Source organism: Lampris incognitus, chromosome 14 (genome assembly GCF_029633865.1).
Source record: "Lampris incognitus isolate fLamInc1 chromosome 14, fLamInc1.hap2, whole genome shotgun sequence".
Classification (NCBI taxonomy): Eukaryota; Metazoa; Chordata; class Actinopteri; order Lampriformes; family Lampridae; genus Lampris; species Lampris incognitus.
The window spans coordinates 32,450,735-32,473,249 of record NC_079224.1 but is presented as its reverse complement, the minus strand read 5'-3'; the positions used below and the strand labels follow the sequence as shown (position 1 = coordinate 32,473,249).

The 22,515-nt window shown below is 44.2% G+C and overlaps 1 protein-coding gene across 1 annotated transcript in view; it reads right to left on the bottom strand.

Moving 5' to 3' along the window:
* Nucleotides 1-22,515, bottom strand: part of astn1 (astrotactin 1) — a 552,260-nt gene that overhangs the window by 23,669 nt on the left and 506,076 nt on the right. Inside the window, exon 21 of the mRNA XM_056292697.1 lies at nucleotides 2,335-2,470. Coding sequence (XP_056148672.1) covers nucleotides 2,335-2,470 — 136 coding nt within the window. The remainder of the gene's footprint in view (nucleotides 1-2,334; nucleotides 2,471-22,515) is intronic.

Genomic DNA, 22,515 nt, shown 5'->3' with positions numbered 1-22,515 from the left:
CGCAAACTCACATCTGCAGCAGCCTCACCCGATACTGTCCATGCAGTGTCTTCCACATCTAGGTTTGTGTCTTCATTTGATTGCTGGGAGAGCTGGTGCTGGATCGGCTCGGAGAGCTTGGTCTGCTGCGTCCTGTGGGCCCAGGGACCAAGGCCCAGCTTGGAGTTGTGCCCGAGGAGGAAACACTGAGGATGGTCTAACAGGATGCGGAAACGGGGCAGGCTAAGCTGATTGCTAGCCCATGCAGATAGGCAGTTTCGACAGTCATCCTGGCTGACGTCCGTTCTCTTGAACAGTGATTTTTTTGTTGTTTAGTTTGAATATATATGTTTACTTTGGATATATGTGTTCTTAGTTTGGACACATGTATTCTTAGTTTGGATATATGAGTTTACTTTGGATACACGTGTTCTTAGTTTGGATATATGTGTTCTTAGTTTGGATACATGTGTTCTTAGTTCGGATATATGTGTTCTTCGTTTGGATATATGTGTTCTTCGTTTGGATATATGAGTTTACTTTGGATACACGTGTTCTTAGTTTGGATATGTGTGTTCTTCGTTTGGATATATGTGTTCTTAGTTTGGATATGTGTGTTTACTTTGGATACATGCATTCTTAGTTTGGATACATGTGTCCTTAGTTTGGATATATGTGTTCTTAGTTTGGATATACTATGTGTTCTTGTGGTTTTTGGATATGTGTTTTTGTCTTTGTGTTGCACTGCTGTGGGCTGGGGGAAACAATATTTTGTTTAATTTAATGTACACAAGTACATGAAGTTTACAGGGTCACATTTGTCTGATGTAAGCCGTAGCTTTATCATTCAACCGAATTCACAATGTGTGGTGGGCCTTTGCTTCAACTTGCACAGTCTAACAAGGGGAATGTATCAAGATTTTACCCTTTTGCCATCGTATAATGTGTCATACAATAAACGTTCAAGATGGCCTCAATAACAGCCAGTTAACACAGCCTTGGGGGCAAAGAATCATCTACATAAAATATAAAATGTATGAGAACTATCTTTTATGACTTTGAGCCTTGTTTTTGCTATTACCACTGAATCATCTGCTGATGCACTTTCTATGCTGTTCCAAAACGCAGGCCATGGCTTTCTTCACTGTCTCAGATGCATTTAAGATAGACACACTCCTATCCAGAGCTGTCATAAGAGGACTCCAGTCCTGTTGTGGACATGCCCTCAGCATGCCCGGTGTTTTGTTACAGTAAAGCCCTGGTATGCAGAGCGGATGGCAAGGCTTTTCCTTTTTGTAGGGAGTTCAAACATGTGTGGAAAGAGATGGGACTCTACACGTCACCCCCGAGACCGCTTTATAACTTCACCAAATAAGAAATTAGAGTACAACATGTTGACGTGGTAAGACGAGACAAAATAGAAGCTCATTTTTCTAGAGCAGGGGGAACAAAACCAACCAGTTTCCGCCAGCCGACAATGTCTTGTCCAACAGACGTTCATGCCAGCTTTACCATAGCCATTGTTCCTCGGTGAACTTCCGGGAACCGTCTTTGAAGGGGACAAATAATCATCTTTCTCTCACTGACACTGCTTTGTTCAGCCACAGTTCAGCCCGTGGGTTCGATCGACCCTTTAATGCATGACTCTGGGCAATGGATTACCTATCTCAAGTCTCTGCAAGTTTATCTGCATGCCATGCTGAGATCAGTGAAAACCAGCGGGCTCCCTGGAAGTTAGGAAAAATGCATTCAAACATCTAAAAAATCTACAGCATCCTTTGGAAAATGCTTTGGCAGAAATGTGAAATATAAGCAATTTGTAATAAGTGGGCTTAAATATGTAAAAACACCGGCATGGCCCTTTTAAGTGTTTATCTTAAAAAGGGTAACTGCGTAGGACCACCTGGCTGGTTTTCCTGCATTTACTTGTGTTTCTTTTATTTTGTCAGTTCGCTGCAATACATTCCTTTCGATACAGAGGAGTGTCATAATGTAGATGTGAAGTTTACCGGCACTGCTCTGCTCTCCTGCGCTCCCTGCTCCCCTCCCTAAACTGAACTGTTGTGTAATGGTGGAGAGCAGCCAAAAGTGAGCTGAGGTCTGCATCACAGCTCTCCAAGTTCGAACGCAAATATCCCTTCGTTTCCACATTATACATGCACACAGCCCTGGCTCAGAGAGTGGGATACACCAAATGACTAATGTAGAGCCATTTCTCCTTATTATTAAGCAGGTGTGACAACATATTAACAACGGTGAGAGGAGCTGCCACCTAGGGGGGAATAAACGTCAGTGATGCTTTTCACCATTTCACAGCTTTGATGTCACAGAGTAATAAAAATGGAATTGACTTACATGTATGTGGTGTCGGGCTCCAGACAACGGACGATCATGCTGATGGAAGAGGTCAAAAGGTCCGGGACGTCCCCCAGCATCACACAGGGAGACTTGGCCCCTGACAGGATGTCATCCACAAAGCTCAGCAAGGTCTCTGCGAGACGGAGCATGAAACGGAAACACAAAAAGGGCCACTTATGCATTACCGAGCTTGTAAGCAATGAACACCAACAAGATCAGGGCGTCACAATAATAAACCAAAATATTTTAACACGAGTCTAAGCTCTATGAAAAGCACCGGCAGTCTGCATGCACAGTAACACCACATAATGTCAGAGAAGAGGAATCACATATTAAGTAGGCTTTTCAATCACTGCAGTTTTCACTGTTAAAATCAAAACTGGGCCTACTTTAAAAAAAACCAACTGTATGACTTTCACTTGTTCTCGCTCCAAAGCAGCTGATAACACTCCCTGACACTAGAAGGTACATGTATAGAAAGAATCACTTCTTACACACACCCAGACATACAGCTTGATGAAAAGTTGGCTTTTAATGTGTATATTGGAAATCTATTGAAAAATCTTAGGCCTAAACGGGGCTTTTTTTCCATGCGCACAAATGCACACACTTTCACTCTCCTTCCTGGACCAGTCACATCAAAACAAATATCACATACCCATCCTTCCCTTTTCACGTGTTTCAGACATGCATGCTCATCTTCCAAATAGAGTGCATAAAATTATATGGGCCACCATTTTCAATAATAAGTTGGCTTAACTTGCAAAACCAACTTTGCAACATGGGTATCACTGCACCAGTGTGCCAACAGGGGGCTGATGGCCCAGTCCATATGGTCAAGTCAAATTCAAGAAGGGAGTTTGTGGTCACCAACGTTTTTAAAAAAAAAACTTGACTTTAGATATTGATCTGAGGGGTCCCGTAATTAAACTTCACAACTATACAACTGTGACTGTAATCACAGAGTCCCATCACCCCACCCCACCCATCCCTACTGCCAACCCAACACACCCCTTTGTCCTCAATTTGGCCTCTTTCTTGTTTGTCCGTCTGGTGGTGAGCGGGTAGCTAACATTTGCCAGCTGGCTCTGCATACGTCAAAAGACCAGTTGGCCACAGGCTGGGCATTCCACTTTTGAGAGAAAAACAGTCCACTTGGAAAAGTCGTGTGTGTGTGTGTTTATCTACACTCGGGAGGACCAAATGTCCTCCTAAGGATAGTAGAATCATACACACAATCATACATTCCACCCACTAAATGGTGAAATATCTTTGGTCCTGGTGATGACGGGGGTTGTAGTTGGGCAAGGGGTTAGGTTTACAGCTAGGCTCATGGCTAGCCTTAGGTATAGTATTGTAGCGAACGGGGGAGGCAGTTGCTCCGACTGTCGGCAGCTCTGTGCTGGGGGGGCACACAGGGGCTCATGGGACTGTTGGTGTAATTGAAATTGTCATGATTTATGTGTTTAAATGTTCTGTTCATGCTATGATTATTGTTGTTTGTTTGGGGGTTCGACTCAAGACTGGGTACACGACCATTTTACTGACTGACTGTAGGAGCATGACTCAGACTGGTGTTCTCAATAGTGACCTCGTTGGGGGAAGCCATTGTTCGGGCAACGCTACCCTGGGCATCAGGGTAGCGTAGCGGTCTATTACATTGCCTACCAACACGGGGATTGGCGGTTCGAATCCCTGTGTTACCTCCGGCTTGGTCAGGCGTCCCTACAGACACAATTGGCTGTGTCTGCGGGTGGGAAGCCGGATGTGGGTACGTGTCCAGGTCACTGCACTAGCACCTCCTCTGGTCGGTCGGGGCACCTGTTTGGGGGGGAGGGGGAACTGGGAGGAATAGCGTGATCCTCCCACGTGCTACGTCCCCCTGGTGAAACTCCTCGTCAGGTGAAAAGAAGCGGCTGGCGACTCCACATGTATCGGAGGAGGCATGTGGTAGTCTGCAGCCCTCCCCGGATCGGCAGAGGGGGTGGAGCAGCAACCGGGGCGGCTCGGAAGAGTGGGGTAATTGGCCGGATACAATGGGGAGACAAAGGGGGGGGGGGGGGATCCAAAAAAAAAAAAAAGCTCTCTGCCTCTCGGCTCATTCTTCCACGGTGGCTCACCCAGTATTAATTTTAGGCATTAGAATAAGGCTCAAGGTTAAGTTTAGATGTAAATCTGTGTAGTTTTTTTTGTGGTTCAACTTCAGGTTAGGAGCAGGGTGAGTATTAAGTTGAACGTTGATTTGAGGGTTTGAGTTTAGGAAAATCGGATTTTGACTAATATTTTGTCCCCAAGGATATATATGCAAACATGTACGTATGTATGTGTGTGTGTGTGTGTGTGTGTGCAAGCACATATGATTGTACGTGTGCATGCATGTAGTGAAGGGTAACCCGGGGGGGGGGGGGGCTACTTTAAGCCCTCGCCTCGGTCACTTGATGGTAAACAGCAAAGTGTGCCAGGGAAAACACTGACAGACAGGGCAGGAGGAAAAGGGGGATAAGTAGAGACCGACAGAAAGAGAGAGAGAGAATGCAAAGAAAAGGGTATGTAGAAAAAGTCAAGTCAAAGGGACAGAGAGAGATGGAAGGAGAATGAAAGGAAGGAAGTATAGGAAAAGAAAGAGGGAAAACGAGAGAGAGAGAGAGAGAGAGAGAGAGAGAGAGAGAGAGAGAGAGAGAGAGAGAGAGAGAGAGAGAGAGAGAGAGAGAGAGAGAGGAAGCGGGGGGGGGGTAAAATAAAGTCAGAAGGTGTGTAGCCGCTGTCAGGTTCGGGTGTTTACTCGGTGCAGACGCTGACAGAAGAGTGAGAGACACGAGCAGGGCAGAGATGAAAATGAAAAGTGACACTGTGAGGCTTTGAATCACTTTGCATTTTAAGTGCAGCACTGGTCAGAATCTCTGTCCAGCACATAAAAAGTGTATAAGAGGAAACAGTGTTTTAAAACCCCAGCGGGGGAAATCTATGCAGGAGCAAATTGAGTTACTCTCCCATATCTGAGCAGTTTTAGCTCCGAAAGGGAACCTGTGAAAATCGTCAATCTCCATACGCATGCAGTTAAAAGTCTTTCAACGCATTGCACCGTTTAGGAATTCAGTGTGAATTTCTGTCTGAATATTTTATGTACCAAATTATGTACTGGAAGTGTGTGGCACTAAATTGTGCTCCACAGCAGGCTCTTTGGAAGACAAATTAACATGTAATTTGAGCTATTTTACACCCAGTTTGACTAGACTGTGTTGAACCGAATATAAAAAATGCTGTAAACCATGAGTGGATGCAGCATTTAAACATCTCCAGGTCATCCTTCAAGGTCAACGGGCAAAAAAAAAGTCCATCCAAAGTAGAATCAGCTTCCTCCTATACCATTTTTAAGTTCATCAAGTTCAGCCAGTGGGCCTAAAACACTGGTCGCCAGTATGAGGATATATGTACATCTTTTATTTAATGTCGAGGTATCCTCACAACGGCTATTTCCTCTGTGAGGCTGCTGCAAGGAAAAAAGAAAGAAAGAAAGAAAAAGGCAGAAAACCCCCCCCCAAAACAAAATAAAAAATACGCCTGCCAATTTGTTGTGTAAAACAGTGCCATCCTCAGATTGTGGAACTTCAGTGACCCTCAACAAAGTCTTTCCAGGCATGTGCAATCCTTACACATTCCCAACCTGAGGATGACTGACACGTCTAAACTATTAAGAATATGAGATCTGCCCTGAGAGATAGTGTCAGAGGGAGAGGGAGAGAGAGAGAGAGAGACAGAGACAGAGTGTGAGAGTATGTTTGTGAAAGAGAGAGGAAGTGAGAGTGTCAGAGAGAAAGCGAGTGTGTGTGAGAGAAAGTGAGAGTGTGACAGTGTCAGAGAGAAAACGAGAGTGTGAGAGTGTGTGTGAGAGAGTGAGAGAGTGTGAGAGTAAGAGAGAGTGAGAGTGTGTGTGAAAGTGAGATTGTGTGATAATGAGAGTGTGTGTGTGAGAGGGAGAGAGTGAGAGTGAGAGAGAGAGGGAGTGTGTGTGAGAGAGTGTGAGAGAGAGCGAGAGGGCGAGTGAAAGAGTGAGAGTGTGCGAGAGTGTGTGTGTGTGTGTGAGAGAGAGAGTGAGAGTGTGTGAGTGAGTGAGTGTGAGTGAGTGTGTGAGTGCGTGTGTGAGAGAGAGTGAATGTGTGTGAGAGAGAGCGAGAGGGCGAGTGAGAGAGTGTGTGAGAGTGAGAGTGTGTGACTGTGATAGAGTGAGTGAAAGAGTGAGAGTGTGCGAGAGTGAGAGAGTGTGTGTGTGAGTGTGAGAGAGCGTGTGTGAGAGAGTGAGAGTGTGTGAGAGAGTGTGTGTGTGTGAGAGAGAGTGAGTGTGTGAGTGTGAGAGAGAGAGTGTGAGAGAGAGCGTGTGTGAGAGTGAGAGTGTGTGAGTGAGAGTGTGTGTGAGAGAGCGTGTGTGAGAGTGAGAGTGTGAGAGAGTGAGTGTGTGAGTGTGTGTGAGAGAGTGAGTGTGTGAGAGAGTGATGATAAAAAATAACAAAAGTCGGATTGTGTGATGAGATTAGGTGTTGTTGGTGTGTACATAGTCTAAAGCTTCAGCGAAGCAAAGTAAATCCAGTTCAAGTGTGCTGCTGCAGTAGAGAACGGGTGCTCCCAGTGTGCAGGAGATGGCTTTGAGGGTTTGCAAAATTTCGACAGGACTGCAAAATCGCGTAATCCTGCGAAATCAAGGCAGCATGTAGTGCAGTCGTGAAATTAAGTCTGTAGCAAAAGTGAAGAGTGGTTGTATGATTGACGAAGGTGAACGTCTCCAGTTGGCAAAGCAGAAGGACACAGTGCAGGAAAAGAAACACACCATTATCCCTGGGCACCAGGAGCTGGGATACGGCGGGCTGCTGTCAGATATCCAGCTAGATGCTAAATCCTCGTGCGTTAGTCCAGGAAATGTCTGAAAGTCTGTTTCTATTTCTTACTTAATGTGTCAAATACAAATGCCTATGCCATATCTTCTTCATGTCAAAGTCATCAAGCCTTTCGGAAAAAAGATCGACGCACATACATGTGAGGGTATTCAGTTGCGTAAATACATGCGACGATGCCACGGGTGATATATTCCCGCCAAAACTCCATGAGTGGGCTTGTGTGATGTTATCTGTGTGTGTGTGTGTGTGTGTGTGTAGAGGGGAGTTGCTTCAACAAAGATTATGTTTCCATTTCTGTGCAAACCATATTATGATCAACAATTTTCTGAGTCAAATTTATGACAGTTTCATTTCCGCAGCAGATCCACTGCTACCTTGCAACACCGTGTTGAAGTGCAAGCCCGTCATCCATCATCCATCCCCCCCCCTTCATCCCCACTTTTTCTTCGGGTTTCATGCTTTCTACCACTCTGCGTTGTACACAGCCGAAGATGGAAATTGATTACGAGAAGAAGAAAAAAAAAAGAGAAAAAAGCGCAAATTCAGAACAGGTGCAATGCTTTAGGTGGCTGGCACGCCGCTTATTTACCTGAAATAAAAGTCTCGGTGGATGGAGACGTCTAACACAGCGCACGGAGATGGAATTTATGGATTCGAGTCAAAGCACAAAAACAATCACTCTAACATGTTGATTGGTGAAAGCTAAATAAAATGTTTCTGGAACCAAAAAAAGCAGCAATGCGTCACCCTTGAAAGCTACGCTCTCAAGAACCACTTTGTCGGCCAGCACTTGTTACCACAAGAGTTGAAAAGTCCAAGAAAATGGTATGCGAGGAAGTACGAGCCGCGTGTATTTCTTCACACTTGTTATCAGAGGCTGATCCGTCTCTATAAGCTTGTTTCCTGGTACCGCTCCATCACGCAGGGCAAACTCCAGCTCCCTTCCAAATGCTTGTTCTGCTTTGCACCTCCTTCGTGATAGATGCACGAGTCCCCTATGAGCGCTACATCTCTACAAGAGAAACGATACCCGCCGATTCCTCGCCGGCCTCAGCGCTGCCATTTTTCACCGCAACATCGATTTCGCCGCAGTCCTCCATGTTTCTTTATCGTGTCAAAGCCTCCGATACGGCGATTTGCATGAGAGGAATGCAAAAGAAAAAAGTAGTTAATTTCATTTTGTTTTTGTGTTGTTTTTTTTTTTTGCAGATCGCACCGTAAGAGCAGCTGAATGTCATTGTGAATACTGGAAGAGGCAGCGAAACGAGGGCCTTGATTTTCCCCAGCTTGCAAGTGATGTGCCCACTTTAAGTGTTGGCAGGGACAGTGCAGCGCAGTCAGTTTAAATTTTTCAAAACCATATTGAAATGTATTTTTCTCTCAGTAGGTGTAACAGGCTGTACTTCCCACAGTCTCAGGAACATGATCCTGCATTTATTTTCTCTAACCCAGGCCAACCATCTTATCCTAAGATGACATCGCTGGACTATTAAAGGCCCAATTGGGAAGAGCTGTAAATCTGCCGTTTTTTGCAGGATGCAGCGATTCCTGATCTGATAGCTTTTCTGAGATGACCTGAAACCTGTAGGTCCTGCGTGGGCGCCAAAAAGCTCGAGGGAGAGCTAATGGAAACATTATGAATGTGGGACAAAATGAATACCTTTAAAATATTACATTTATAATATAAAGGTTATGACTGCTGGCTGTAGTCTTTTTAGCAGTCTTTCCATCGGTCATACCTATTTAGTATAAGAGCTAAGAGTTCAAACGCTAAACTATTGAGTTTCACTGTCAAGCCAGGTTAGAAAGTAAGTCTTTCGGTTTACCTTTCAAGTCTTTATCAGCACGTATGAGTAATAACAAACAATACATACCGCTCGGCTGTAAAAAGCACTTATTCTCGCTGGACGCTTTCTTTTTTTTATGGTTCACCACATTCAAGCACGGTGAATTTAATTACACTTTTTGGCCAGTGATCAAATGGAACAAAAATATATATGGTCAAAGTGAGAACACATCGCTTCAAACCAATTTAAAAACTTTTTTTTTTACAAATATGAAACAGAACATCTAACAAACAAACAAAAAGTCTAAAAGTCAGTATTTAATAGATCACCTTGGGGCGAGCTTTGCACATCTGGATGCAGCAATTTTGCTGGTCTTTGCAAAATTGTTCAAGCTCTGTCAGACTAGAAGAGTGAGTGAGTGAGCCGTGAGTGAAGAGCAATTTTCAAGTCCTGCTACAAATTCTCAGCTGGATTTAGGTCTGGTCTCTGACTCGGCCAATCCAAAGACATTGGGCCTCATTCATCAATCGTTCGTACGTACAAATTTGTTCTTACACACCCATGGATTTTTTTTTTTTAAGCTCTCAAGATTGTGTGACAGTCAGCAGCAAAGCCTGATGGTTATTTATAATTCCTTCCCCCTCACATCTATTGTCGACCGCCTGTAAGGAGCAGTCACCCTGGCTTGCAGAGACGTCAGTGTTAGCTAATTGGTGTCTACGTTCAGGGGTTACCCAGGTTCTACGCTGGCCTCTAAGTCAAATTCGGGGCTAAAAAATCCCATGGGTGTGTAAGAACAAATTTGTCCGTACGAACGATTGATGAATGAGGCCCAATTACTATTTTGTCTTTAAGCCAGTCCTTTGTGACTTATTTTGGCCTTGTTTTTGGGGTCAATGTCCTGCTGGAAGTTGAATTTTCTCCTCATAGTTCTCTTGCAGACTTTTTTTTTTGGCATTTACTTTACCTTTTATTTTCACGAGCCATTCAAGGCCCTGCTAGAGCAAAACATCACCACAACATCATGCTGCCAATGTTAGGGGTTCGATTCCCACTGGGGCCTCCCATACTATATAACGTGAAGCAGTCATTTCACATGAAGGGCTTTGTGTCCTCGGACTAGAACAGCATTTCATTTCTTTTTGCTTCTTTGTCATAAAGCTGAGACTACAGTGGCTTGGACAGCTGTGTTAGAGTCTCCCAAATTTCCCCTCATCTAAGTCATGGAGGACTGCACCTGCTTCATAGTGGCCATGATGGATGGATAGATGGATGGACTGTATTTAGCTCACATCCAGCCCAATCTCACAGGCAAAATATTGGTATACAACCTATTTGTAGGTAATGAGATGTAGTTGAGGACCTCCACTCAGATCTAAAATGAACCCTGATTTACACTGAGCACAGATTATAACACTTAAAGGGAAATTTCGCCACTAATGATCTGCACGTCCAGTTAGTGCCAGTGGTCTTTTAACTGCTTTGGTGCAATTCATTTTGATGGCGAAACTACCACGGCAACTGCCAAGGATGGCACGGTGGTGAGTGGTTAGCACAGTCACCTCACAGCAAGAAGGTCCTGGGTTCGAGCCCTGGGGTAGTCCAACCCTGGGGGTCATCCCAGGTCGTCCTCTGTGTGGAGTTCACATGCTTTCCCTGTGTTTGCGTGGGTTTCCTCCAGGTGCTTTGGTTTCCTCCCACAGTCCAAAGACACGTAGGTCAGGTGAATCGGCCGTACTAAATTGTCCCTAGGTGTGAATGTGTCAGCCTGTGATGGACTGGCGGTCTGTCCATGGTGTCTCCCTACCTGCCATCCAATGACTGCTGGGGTAGGCTCCAGCATCTTGTGACCCTACACAGGATAAACGGCTTGGATAATGGAATGGAGAAACTGCCATATTCATGCTGAGAGCTGTTCCACATCGCCTACATATAACAGTATGCACTGCACCAGTGTTTCACAGTGGCAGAAATTTGAAAACGAACATCTCAGCCAATTTAGCCTTGTGGTTCTTCTGCTGTCCATTGACATCAATATATAGTGAAAGTAAGCCAGTTTGTTAAAGCGGGCTATGATAATACAGACAACACTGGCAAGCATTATGTATGTTATGGAGATGTCACCTCAGCGATTAATGTATGAAGATATGGTTGAAAAACTGCAAAATTTCCCTTTAACGACTGGCCTCCCAGACTTTAACCCTAACCTTAACCACACCGAACACATACCTACATTTAAACATTTCTAATCTTATACCCAAACATAACCATATATAATTTATACCTAAACTTAACAATTTTTTTTCTCCACCTTTTTCTCCCCAGTCGAATTCTGGCCAATTACCCCATTCTTCCTAGCCGCCCTGGTCACTGCTCCACCCCCTCTGCCATTCAAAGGGAGGGCTGCAGACTACCATGTGCCTCCTCCAATACATGTGGAGTCACCTGCCGCTTCTTTTCACCTGACAGAGAGGAGTTTCACCAGGGCGACGTAGCATGTGGGAGGATCACGCTATTCCCCCCAGTTCCCCCTCCCCCTCGAACAGGTGGCCCGACCGACCAGAGGAGGCGCTAGTGCAGCAACCAGGACACATACCCACATCCGGCTTCCCACCCGCAGACACGGCCAATTGTGTCTGTAGGGGCGCCTGACAAAGTTGGAGGTAACACGGGGATTCGAACTGGCGACCCCACGTTGGTAGGCAACGGAATAGACCACCACGCTACCCAGACGCCCGAGCATCTCTAATCTTACACTCAAACATAACCATGTATAACCTTATAGCTAAGCTTACTCAACCATTTCTTATCTAATGGGGCCTAAGAAACTTCCTTATACCATAAACGTGATCCAGATTTGGGAATGATCTTTCAGCTTGATGTATTTGTCTCCATTCAGGAAGTCCCCTAACCAACTGCGTGCTCTCTCAGATTAAGAGCTTTGGAGCTGAAAACAACTGTAAACACACAACTGTGTGATTTCCAAAAACACCTGTTTTCAACAGAGCTGGTTTACAGTAAGTGAGTCGGTGTTTCACAACAAAAGCGGCAAATAATTTAGGAATCAGCTGTTCTGTTTCATATTCATAACAAATTGCGGATTGTTCTTTTAGAGATTCATTCTGGCTTTGACATCGTATTTATCTGCTGATCAGTGGAAATACCCAGTTAAAACATACGGTGACTCGACGATCTAAGGAAGCAGAAAATGAAAAAGTTCACCGGGGTTGAATACTTTTTACAGCCTCTTCACCAAGAATACCAGAACTGTTTTTAACAAAGGATGGAAAAGGGAAACGCTTCTCCAATGGAAAATGAACACAGCCTGACTTTGACAATGGGCGTTTCATTTATCATGCAGATCAGAGGGTAGAAGTATGCACATGCGCACATGCGCACATGCACGCACGCACACAAACACACACACACAAACACACACACACACACTGAGACCCCCACCCCCCCACACACACACAAACCCAGTTTCAGTTGTAGAGGACCACAGCGCTGAGGAAGTTGTCATTCATCTGGGGTTGTTTACCCTGAGCATTCTTAGAGTATGATTGGCTGGAAAAATCAGCCATTGCCAGGAGGCTGATGTGAGTTATGGGATGTCTCACCTTCTGAAGTCATGCCTGCTGTCGTCAGTTCAGTTGTGCAGGCCCGGACCCTTGGTGTGTGCATGTGTGTGTGTGTGTGTGTGTGTGTGCGCATGCAGACCCTTCCAGCAAATGTGCTGCTGTTTTTCTCTGCTCCTTAATGGAAAGGACAGGTGCTTTAAAGATGATAATGTTTTACTTAGGAATCTTAATGTGGATCAGACAGCAGATAGGACTTTCTGCATGTCACTGAGGCCAACCTAACAAATTCTCCAATTACACGTTGATATTTACCAGTAGCGGGCCATGCATTTATTTAAGAGATGAGGATCCCTGTTAAAATAGATAAAGGAATCCAAAATGCGCATTCTGGATTATGGCACACAGAAAAATGTTGTCCCCAGTGGCACATCTTATCATTGCTTACTGCTTTATAACACACTTTCATGGTGTCTCTCTCTCTAGCCAAACTGCAGCAGCTCATCCAACTCAAAACAATGTCAGGAAAAAGGGCAACACACACACACACAAGCGCGCACACTCACACAGTATGCACAGTTTCAGTGGAATTCTTCTGCCGTAATGTAACCTGTTCCAATTCGCACGAAGACCACCGGCGAGACATTTCATCTCTCCGTGGCCACTGGAAGACCAGAAAAAGGCTCATGTGTCACAAAAGAAATCAATCAGAACGAATGTAAGCTATACACCTACACACACAGTCCTCCCACAAAGAAAAGACAAACACACACACATCACCAGTAGTGCACCAAGTCCCCCCCCCCACACACACACACAGATGGACAGGCGGGCTGCTGGAACCAAGTAGCAACAATTAAGTCTGCATGAATACAGACGGATCCACAAGGACACATCCAGCCGGGCTGCTGGGTCTTACCACCAGACTATAGCGAGCAACTCTATGAAATAGAAAACAAACCTACTACTTCAAGTCAATAAAAATAAGAGTAATGATAATAATAATGAAAATAATAATACGTCGAAAATAACAAGTGACTGTTGACCCAGAACACTGATGATATACTGATTTTGATGAAGGATGCAAAAAAAGGGAAAATATTATATTTATTGAAATTCATTTATGTTCTTTCCTCTGAACAATGCCGGGTCTGCAGAGCAAGCTTTGCTGGCCCTGATTTATACTTTATTAGCCATTGTGTGCTTGTCCTGCCAGAACTGTTCATAACTTAAGTAATGGGTACAATCACTGTCTGGATGAACATTTGTTACTTTATATGGTTCTTTTTTTGGATTTGTCCTCCTTCCTCCCCCAATTGTATCTGGCCAATTAACCCACTCTTCCGAGCTGTCCCAGTCACTGCTCCACCCCCTCTGCCGATCCGGGGAGGACTGCAGCCTACCACACGCCTCCTCCGATACATGTAGAGAGTCGCCAGCCGTTTCTTTTCACCTGACAGTGAGGAGTGTCACCAGGGGGACGTAGTGCATGGGAGGATCACGCTATTCCCCCGAGCACGGGCCTCGACCGACCACAGGAGACGCTAGTGCAGCGACCAGGACACATACCCATAGTCAGCTTCCCACCCGCAGACATGGCCAATTGTGTCTGTCGGGATGCCCGACCAAGCCGGAGGTAACGAGGGGATTCGAACTGGTGATCCCCGTGTTGGTAGGCAATGGAATAGTCCGCTACACTACCCAGATGCCCCACTTTATATGATTCTTTAAGTGTTTTCATAATGAGCAGCTAAATGGTTAAAATTTATAAATTAATAAAGGAATAAGAATTAAGATTGTATGCTAAACTCTCTTTATGGTCCAGCCTGGCCTTCATGCCAGTCCAAAGTGAGGAAAAATAAAATCTTAATTCATGAAAAAAAAAAAATCTACCTAGAGTTTATATGGGCCACTTTTTCCAATAAAATAATTATATATATATATATATATATGCCTTAGGCCTTATGAGCATGGGCAGTTCTGATGAAACTTGGGTGAATAAGACATCTAATCAGTTTGTCATATGGGCAAAAATCGCATCATCTGAAATTAAATCTAACAAGATCATGGAAATATTTTGTATAATGATTGATGACCTAGGCCTAGGGCACCACACACTTACAGTAATGCACTCAATATGATCACTATGCAGCATTTACTGCTAATACTGTTTCATATTGTACAATAGTGATACGATTACTACTTTCGGTAGCAATTGTTACTTCATATAATACTACTATAACACGGTTACTATGTAGCGCTCCATGATGCCGGTTGGTAACACGTGGATATCAGTGTTGGGGTAATGCATCAGCATTACAGTAATACATTACTTTTAGCGGTAATTAAGTAATATATAGTGTTTCTAATAGGATTTCGGTAATATAATTACAGTTATAGTCAAGTAACACATTACCACCCCGAAATCCACCAGGCACGGACGCAGCACGTCACGTAGGTGGGGCGGAGCAGGTTTTTTGGCTGGACCGGCTAGCGGGGCAAGCCTTACAAATGTGAATGTCCCTGTCAGGTGACCAACGACGGTTCCAGCTAGCGATGAGCAACAACGTCAATGAAGTTACACGATTGGTAGGCCGACCAATGACATCGCTGGTAAACAGGGAAGTGGGCGTTTCCCCATTGGCCGTGAATCTGCAGCGGTTCGCACGCTAACGAACGTGATATAATGCTGTTCGTGGAAACTACTGAAACGCCTCATTGCCAAAAAGTCCAATTCACAAACACCAGCGCTAGTTGCCACACGCAGTTAGAGAGAACATCATTAACGTTTTCAGAGTTGGTGGTAACTGAAGCACATTCACAAGGGATGTCACGCCCAGATCATGGCAGCAGTGATTGTAGCCAGGTAATTATTTCATGCAAAAATAAATCGGTTCTATTCAACTGTATAAATAATCAGGGTTTGAAATTGTTGTCCAGTACAGCCGCTGTTCACAGAACCGATGTCAAAGCAGCCATTTTTTAAAAGCAGTCACGCAAAAACAGCCGCTTTTTAAATGTAGTCGCAGTTCAGCCGTACACGACGTTTTAACCTAGTCTTGCTACCTGCTGCACCAACTGTATCTGGGTTGTGGTGAGTAGATATCAAGCAAGTTAAGTGGCAAATGCTTTACCTGGTAAAAATAATAATAATAATAACTCATTCTTATATAGCGCATTTCTAACACTCAACATCGCTTTACAATACCGAATTGATTAACTACATCATTTTAATGCTACACATTGACTGTGCATTAAAAAAAACCCCACAAGGTTGCACTGCTGCATCGCATTGCCTCTGGTACAATGAGGTATTTATTTTAATCATTTTTAAACAGATTGTAGTCCTGTTGGAGGGCTGCGTAGCCGAACGTAGAGAAAAATAAATGAGCAAGTCATAAAAAAAAAGAGATCAGCAGCGCGGGCGCCTGCGCGGGTGGGCGTGGCCTCCGTGGTCAGCGTAGCAGCTTCAGTTGATTATAATGAACATGTTCTGCTGCAGCAGACGTGTCACGCCGTGTCCTTACCTGGTGTATTTAGGCCGTAAATTAAGTTTTTTTTTTAAGAATTCAGCCATACAACGCCACCAGAAAAAATATCCCCTGAAGAATTTGCTGTTGCATAAATTCGATGGTTGAGATGGCTGTAGAGTCAGACTCTACGTTTTATACTCCTATTACTTTCAGTATATCCAAGTAAAGTACAAGAACATAATTTATCAGACTCTGATTCTTTGTCTGCCTGCCCATCCCTGTGTCCAAGGCCATTCTTTTATTTAAAAAGGTCAAGGCTATTTAATTGTTCTATATATCATCACACTGTTATTAACATGAGCGGTTAATATAAGATGTTTCAGGTTCATTGGGCTACACAATATCACCGACCATTGGATTTGTAATGAACTGCAAAAAACTTGAGCTTCTGTGCTTTGAGTACCCGCAGTGAAACACTACCCTCTCCCATTTTATAACGCCTAATCGTATGTCTGTGGCTATTTTGGTGAAAGTAACGCAAAAGTAGTGTAATCAGTAATGGATTACTCTGCATCTACAGTAACACTGTAAAGTAACATATTACTGTCAAATGAAAGTAACGAGTAAAATGTAATGCATTACATTTTGAAAGTAACTTGTCCAACACTGATGGATATAGAACCTGCTAGATGGTGACTGTTTTGTAAGGTGCTTTGGGCTTACAAGACATGTGGTAACATGTTATGTTTACTCCAGCAATAAATGCAGGTTGCTGCCACAACATTTCACTGAACCTAGAGTAGTGTTTCTTCTTACAGTGGAGACATTCATCTGCTAAAATTAACTAGACATCATTTCAGAGAGGAAACTATTCTGAACCTGATAGGGAGACAGGGGAACAACATAAGAGAAACACACACACACACACACACACACACACACACACACAAATACATATACCCCTAAACAGGTTAAATGTATCAGTTTAATGTTCTTTAATCTATCACAGATCTCGCTGTGGGTTGCCTGGGAATTGCCACTTTATTTTAAGAGGCCAGCTTCGTTCTTACTAGCATAATTGCTAGCTACACACACACACACACACACACACACACACACACACGCTTGCCGTCCAAAGACTCAACAAATACCATCTGGACTTGGTTGTCTACTTTTCCTGTAAAATAAGAAGATAAATAAAATAAAATGAAAAAAAAAGGAAACAGACCAACAAAAACAGTAAAATGTCAACAAGCATTCACTGTTGCTTCTTGGCACCTTCACTGCCAACAACCACTACCAGACCACGGCCATTGGCTTCATGGAGAGGTTTGTTTCTGATTTGCGAGGAATAACAGGCCATAAGAAATAAAAAGGGGTAATTGTTCAACACTATGATAAGGATAACAAGTGAATAGGACGGTATGAGGACCCGAGGGTGTCATTTTGAAAAGTGGCTTTGCGTGAAGTGAAAGAGTGAGAGTGCTCCAATCTGTGTGCGCTCTCTCACAAATCCCGTTTGATCCATGCGCTGCTAGTTACCATTTGCGTCACGGAGGTGTAATTCATAGGTCATTACCTTCCATTATTTCTTGAGAGGGGTGATAAATGGATTTCAATTTTGACAGAAGTGCGTCTGACCAAATTGATTGCAGTTGCCGTCATAGCGTTTGCACGCCGAATATGAATTTTATCACAAGGAATTGAGTCAATAATGAGCTAAATGCCTTGAAAAAAGGCAAAAAAAACCCGGACAAAATCAATCATACAACAGCTGTGCACGCGAGAAACATATCAAAAGACCCATTAATCGTCAATCAAAATCCTTGTGAACAGATGTACAAAAAACATGTTAGTATTCTGTTTGGTCAGATCCCTTAAATCACATTGTCCTTTGTATGGCGAAGGTGTATCTGATATCACTGTGTTGGTGTTGTACCTACAACATCATAATTGATGTTGCTCCAGGACCATCACTGCAACTGACCAATGTGCTATCGTGCCTTTGTGACTTGGGGGCAAAAGATGGTTGTGGGTTAGCTATCGGTTAGGTTAAGCTTAGCTATCATTTAAGGTTAGGGGAAGGTAATGCTGGGATCAGACTACACGATATTTTTGTCTCTCACGATGGTCACCATGTCAGATTAGCCCATCATAGTGCCATGCATTCTTGCCATTTCTTGGCCAGGAGGACTAGCAACACTACAAGTATGACCCCAACCAATCATCGTATGCGGCCTTTCATGATCTTGCGCAAGTTCATAGGTCATTGAGGAAGAGGGTCAAGAAATTGTCAATCGTGGCGACAGAACCATTATGCATGATGCTGGAGGTCTTGCTTTAACTGGAAATGGTAAATGGACTGCATTTTAGTGCTTTTCTAGTCTACTGACTACTCAAAGTACTTTACAGTGTATGTCTCCAATTCACCCATTCACACACACATTCATACACTGACGGCAGAGGCTGCCATGCAAGGAGCCAATCTGCTCATCAGGAGCAGTTAGGGGTTCAGTGTCTTGCTCAAGGACACTTCAACACGCTCTTTGCAGGAGCCGGGGACCGAACCAGTGACCTTCCAATTACTAGGCGACCCGCTCTACCTCTTGAGCCATGCTGTCCCAAAAGAAAAGGAAAAAAAAGAAAGAAAAAATGATTGTGGATGCTGTTGCAGCTAGTGCTACTGCAGAATGCTAACCTAGCAAAGCTTAACCAGCTACTCACCGGGCTGCTGAAGTGCCTCCTCTATTTCTTGCCAACATTTATCTTTTCTTTTTAATAAAAAAAAAATTTAGTTCTGATTTTTTTCCTTTTTCTCCCAATTTAGTGGCCAATCGATCCCTATTTTAGTTCAAACACCCACCCTCGTACTGCATGCGTTCGCCAACTGCATCTCTCCGGCCGGCAGTCTCGAAGGAGACGCCTCGCCACTTTCGTGACAAGGCGAATCCAAGCCGAACCACTGCTTTTTCCGACACACACAGAGACGCATTCATGTGACGAACACAAGCCGACTCTTCCCCCCTCCCGAAGACAGCGTTGCCAATTATTACTGCTTCATCGAGTCCGGCCATAGTCGGATCTGACTATCGGGGCGCAAACCCCGGCCCCCAGTGGGCAACTGCATCGACACAAAGCCGATGCTTGGAGTGCTACACCACCGCAGACTCCCACGTTTGTCTTTTTTAACTCTGTCATGGTTCTCCCTTGAGGAAACGTCAAAGAGATAGGGGTTTTGTTGCCACTGCTCAACGAACCTTTCCTCGGTTTTGCTGTTCGAACTGACAGCAGCAACATCAGCATCTCTTTCTCTTTGCCATGTTTACATGTGTGCACTAGAGATGTCAGACTAGGCAGGAAAAAAAAAGTTGACATGCTTTCATCAGAATTACAGTGCATCCGAAAAGTATTCACACCCCTTCACTTTCCCCACATTTTGTTATGTTACATTCTTATTCCAAAATGGATTAAATTCCTTTTTTTTCCTCATCAATCTACACACAATACCCCATAATGAGAAAGTGAAAAAGGTTTTGTAGAAATTTTTGCAAATTTATTAAAAATCAAAAACTGAAATATTGCACGTACATAAGTATTCACACCCTTTGCTATGACACTCAATTGACCTCAGGTTCATCCTGTTTCCACTGATCATCCTTGAGATGTTTCTACATCTTGATTGGAGTCCACCCGTAGTAAATTCAATTGATTGGAAATGATTTGGAAAGGCACACACCTGTCTATATAAGGTCCCACTGTTGACATCGCATGTCAGAGCAGAAACCAAGCCATGAAGTCAAAGGAATTGTCTGTGACCTCCAAGACAGGATTGTATCGAGGCACAGATCTGGGGAAGGGCACAAAAAAATGTCTACAGCTTTGAAGGTCCCGAAGAGCACAGTGGTCTCCATCATTCATAAATGGAAGAAGTTTGGATCCACCAGGACTCTTCCTAGAGCTGGCCGCTCAGCCAAACTGAGCAATCGGGGGAGAAGGGCCTTGGTCAGGCAGGTCCAAGAACCCGATGGTCAATCTGACAGAGCTCCAGTGTTCCTCTGTGGAGATGGGAGAACCTTCCAGAAGGACAACCATCTCTGCAGCACTCCACCAATCAGGCCTTTATGGTAGAGTGGCCAGACGGAAGCCTCTGCTCAGTAAAAGGCACATGACAGCCTGCTTGGAGTTTGCCAGAAAGCACCTAAAGGACTCTCAGACCATGAGAAACAAGATTCTCTGGTCTGATGAAACCAAGATTGAACTCTTTGGCCTGAATGCCAAACGTCACATCTGGAAGAAACCAGGCCCCTCTCATCACCTTGCTAATACCATCCCTACAGTGAAGCATGGTGGTGGCAGCATCATGCTGTGGGGATATTTTTCAGCGGCAGGAACTGGGAGACTAGTCAGGATCGAGGGAAAGATGAATGAAGCAAAGTACAGAGAGATCCTTGATGAAAACCTGCTCCAGAGCACTCAGGACCTCAGACTGGGGTGAAGGTTTACCTTTCAACACGACAACGACCCTAAGCACACAGCCAAGACAACGAAGGAGTGGCTTCGGGACAAGTCTGTGAATGTCCTTGAGTGGCCCAGCCAGAGCCCAGACTTAAACCCCATTAAACATCTCTGGAAAGACCTGAAAAAAGCTGTGCGGCGACGCTCCCCATCTAACCTTACAGAGCTCGAGAGGATCTGCAGAGAATGGGAAAAATATCCCAAATATAGGTGTGCCAAATTTGTAGCTTCATACGCAAGAAGACTTGAGGCTGTAATCGCTGCCAAGGGTGCCTAAACCAACTATCGAGTAAAGGGTGTGAATACTTACGTACATGCAATATTTCAGTTTTTTATTTTTAATAAATGTGATAAAATTTCTACAAAACCTGTTTCGCTTTGTCATTATGGGGTATTGTATGTAGATTGATGAGAAAAAAAGGAATTTAATCAATTTTGGAATAAGGCTGTAACATAACAAAATGTGGGGAAAGTGAAGGGGTGTGAATACTTTCCGGATGCACTGTATGTGGTGCGTCCCAGACACCACATCACTGTTCTTCAATTATGTCGCACTACACAGGCTGAAGATGCTCGTTTGTATTTCCCGATGTTCAAAATCGGGCCTGACGCTGGAAATTTGTCGGCAACGACAAAATCGTGTTAAAATCGGGCTGACTTCGTGTACTCTGATCCCGGCCTAAGTGCTAGGTTAAGGTTAAGGCTAGGTTGAGGTTGAGACTATGTCAGTTTAGCTTTGGTATTTTTCCAGCCCCCCACAAGTCGCAAAGGCACGACATCACAACAATGTGATTGGTCGGTTGCAATGATGGCACTGGAGCAACATTTATGATGTCGTGGGAACACCAACATGGTGATATCAGATCGTGCGTATGGAGAAGGTCAATACATGCTTGTAGAGCTTCTCTCTTGACTTTTCTAATATCCCTTTTTTTTTTTTGGGGTTTCACTATGGAGGTAAAGTAAGGTTGCTGAATTCCATGTAAGAGTTTATTTCTGAACAGAAATGAAACGCAACCATCTATCAGAGGATTATAAAGTATAATGCTCCCTAGCTCCTAATGTAACCATTAAATTTATGTCTTCCTGTCTGTTCAGAGGAAAAAGAAAAACATCTCGGTTGCATAATCGTTGCATTGGTTTACCCACCCGTCTGTCAACACAGCAGGCCCACTGTTTGGTTCAAAACGAATGAGGAACAGAAAGTCATTGCACCAGACGTTACGGGTGTGCTGAGTTGTGTTTGTCTCGTACAAAATGTATTTAATGAAATTGAAACCGTTCATTTGAACACATCTGCGTGTGTCCTTTCACTGAAACACCTACTGTACTTTTCATGGCCCATGGAGGGTAAACGCTGTTGGTTTCAACCCTTATTTCATCAGGTTTCTATGTGGTCTGCACTGGCAACACAAAAATCACCAGACTATATTCAGTAATAGGAGCAGCCTGTTTCATTTGTTTCTTTCAAAGTACACTCTCAGTCGATCAGGTCATGTCTACTGAGCGGATCATCCGGTTTTTATTTTACGCCACTTTTTACTCCTACTCCTTCTGCTCCGGCCTGTAGATGCTCTTTTGCTTCGACCACCTCCTCAACATCCACCTGTGGGCTCTGTTTCTCATGGTTTCCCAAAGGGGAATTTTGATGTCTACTACTACTTTCGGCTGCTCCCGTTAGGGGTCGCCGCAGCGGATCATCCGTTTCTATTTCTTCCTGTCTTCTGCGTCTTCCTCTATCACACCAGTCACCTGCATTTCTTCCCTCACCACATCCATAAACCTCCTCTTTGGCCTTCCTCTTCTCCTCTTCCCTGGAAGCTCCATATTCAGTATCCTCCTCTCAATATACCCAGCATCTCTCCTCCACACATGTCCAAGCCATCTCAATCTTGCCTCTCTTGTTTGTCTCCAAACCGTCCAACCTGAGCGGTCC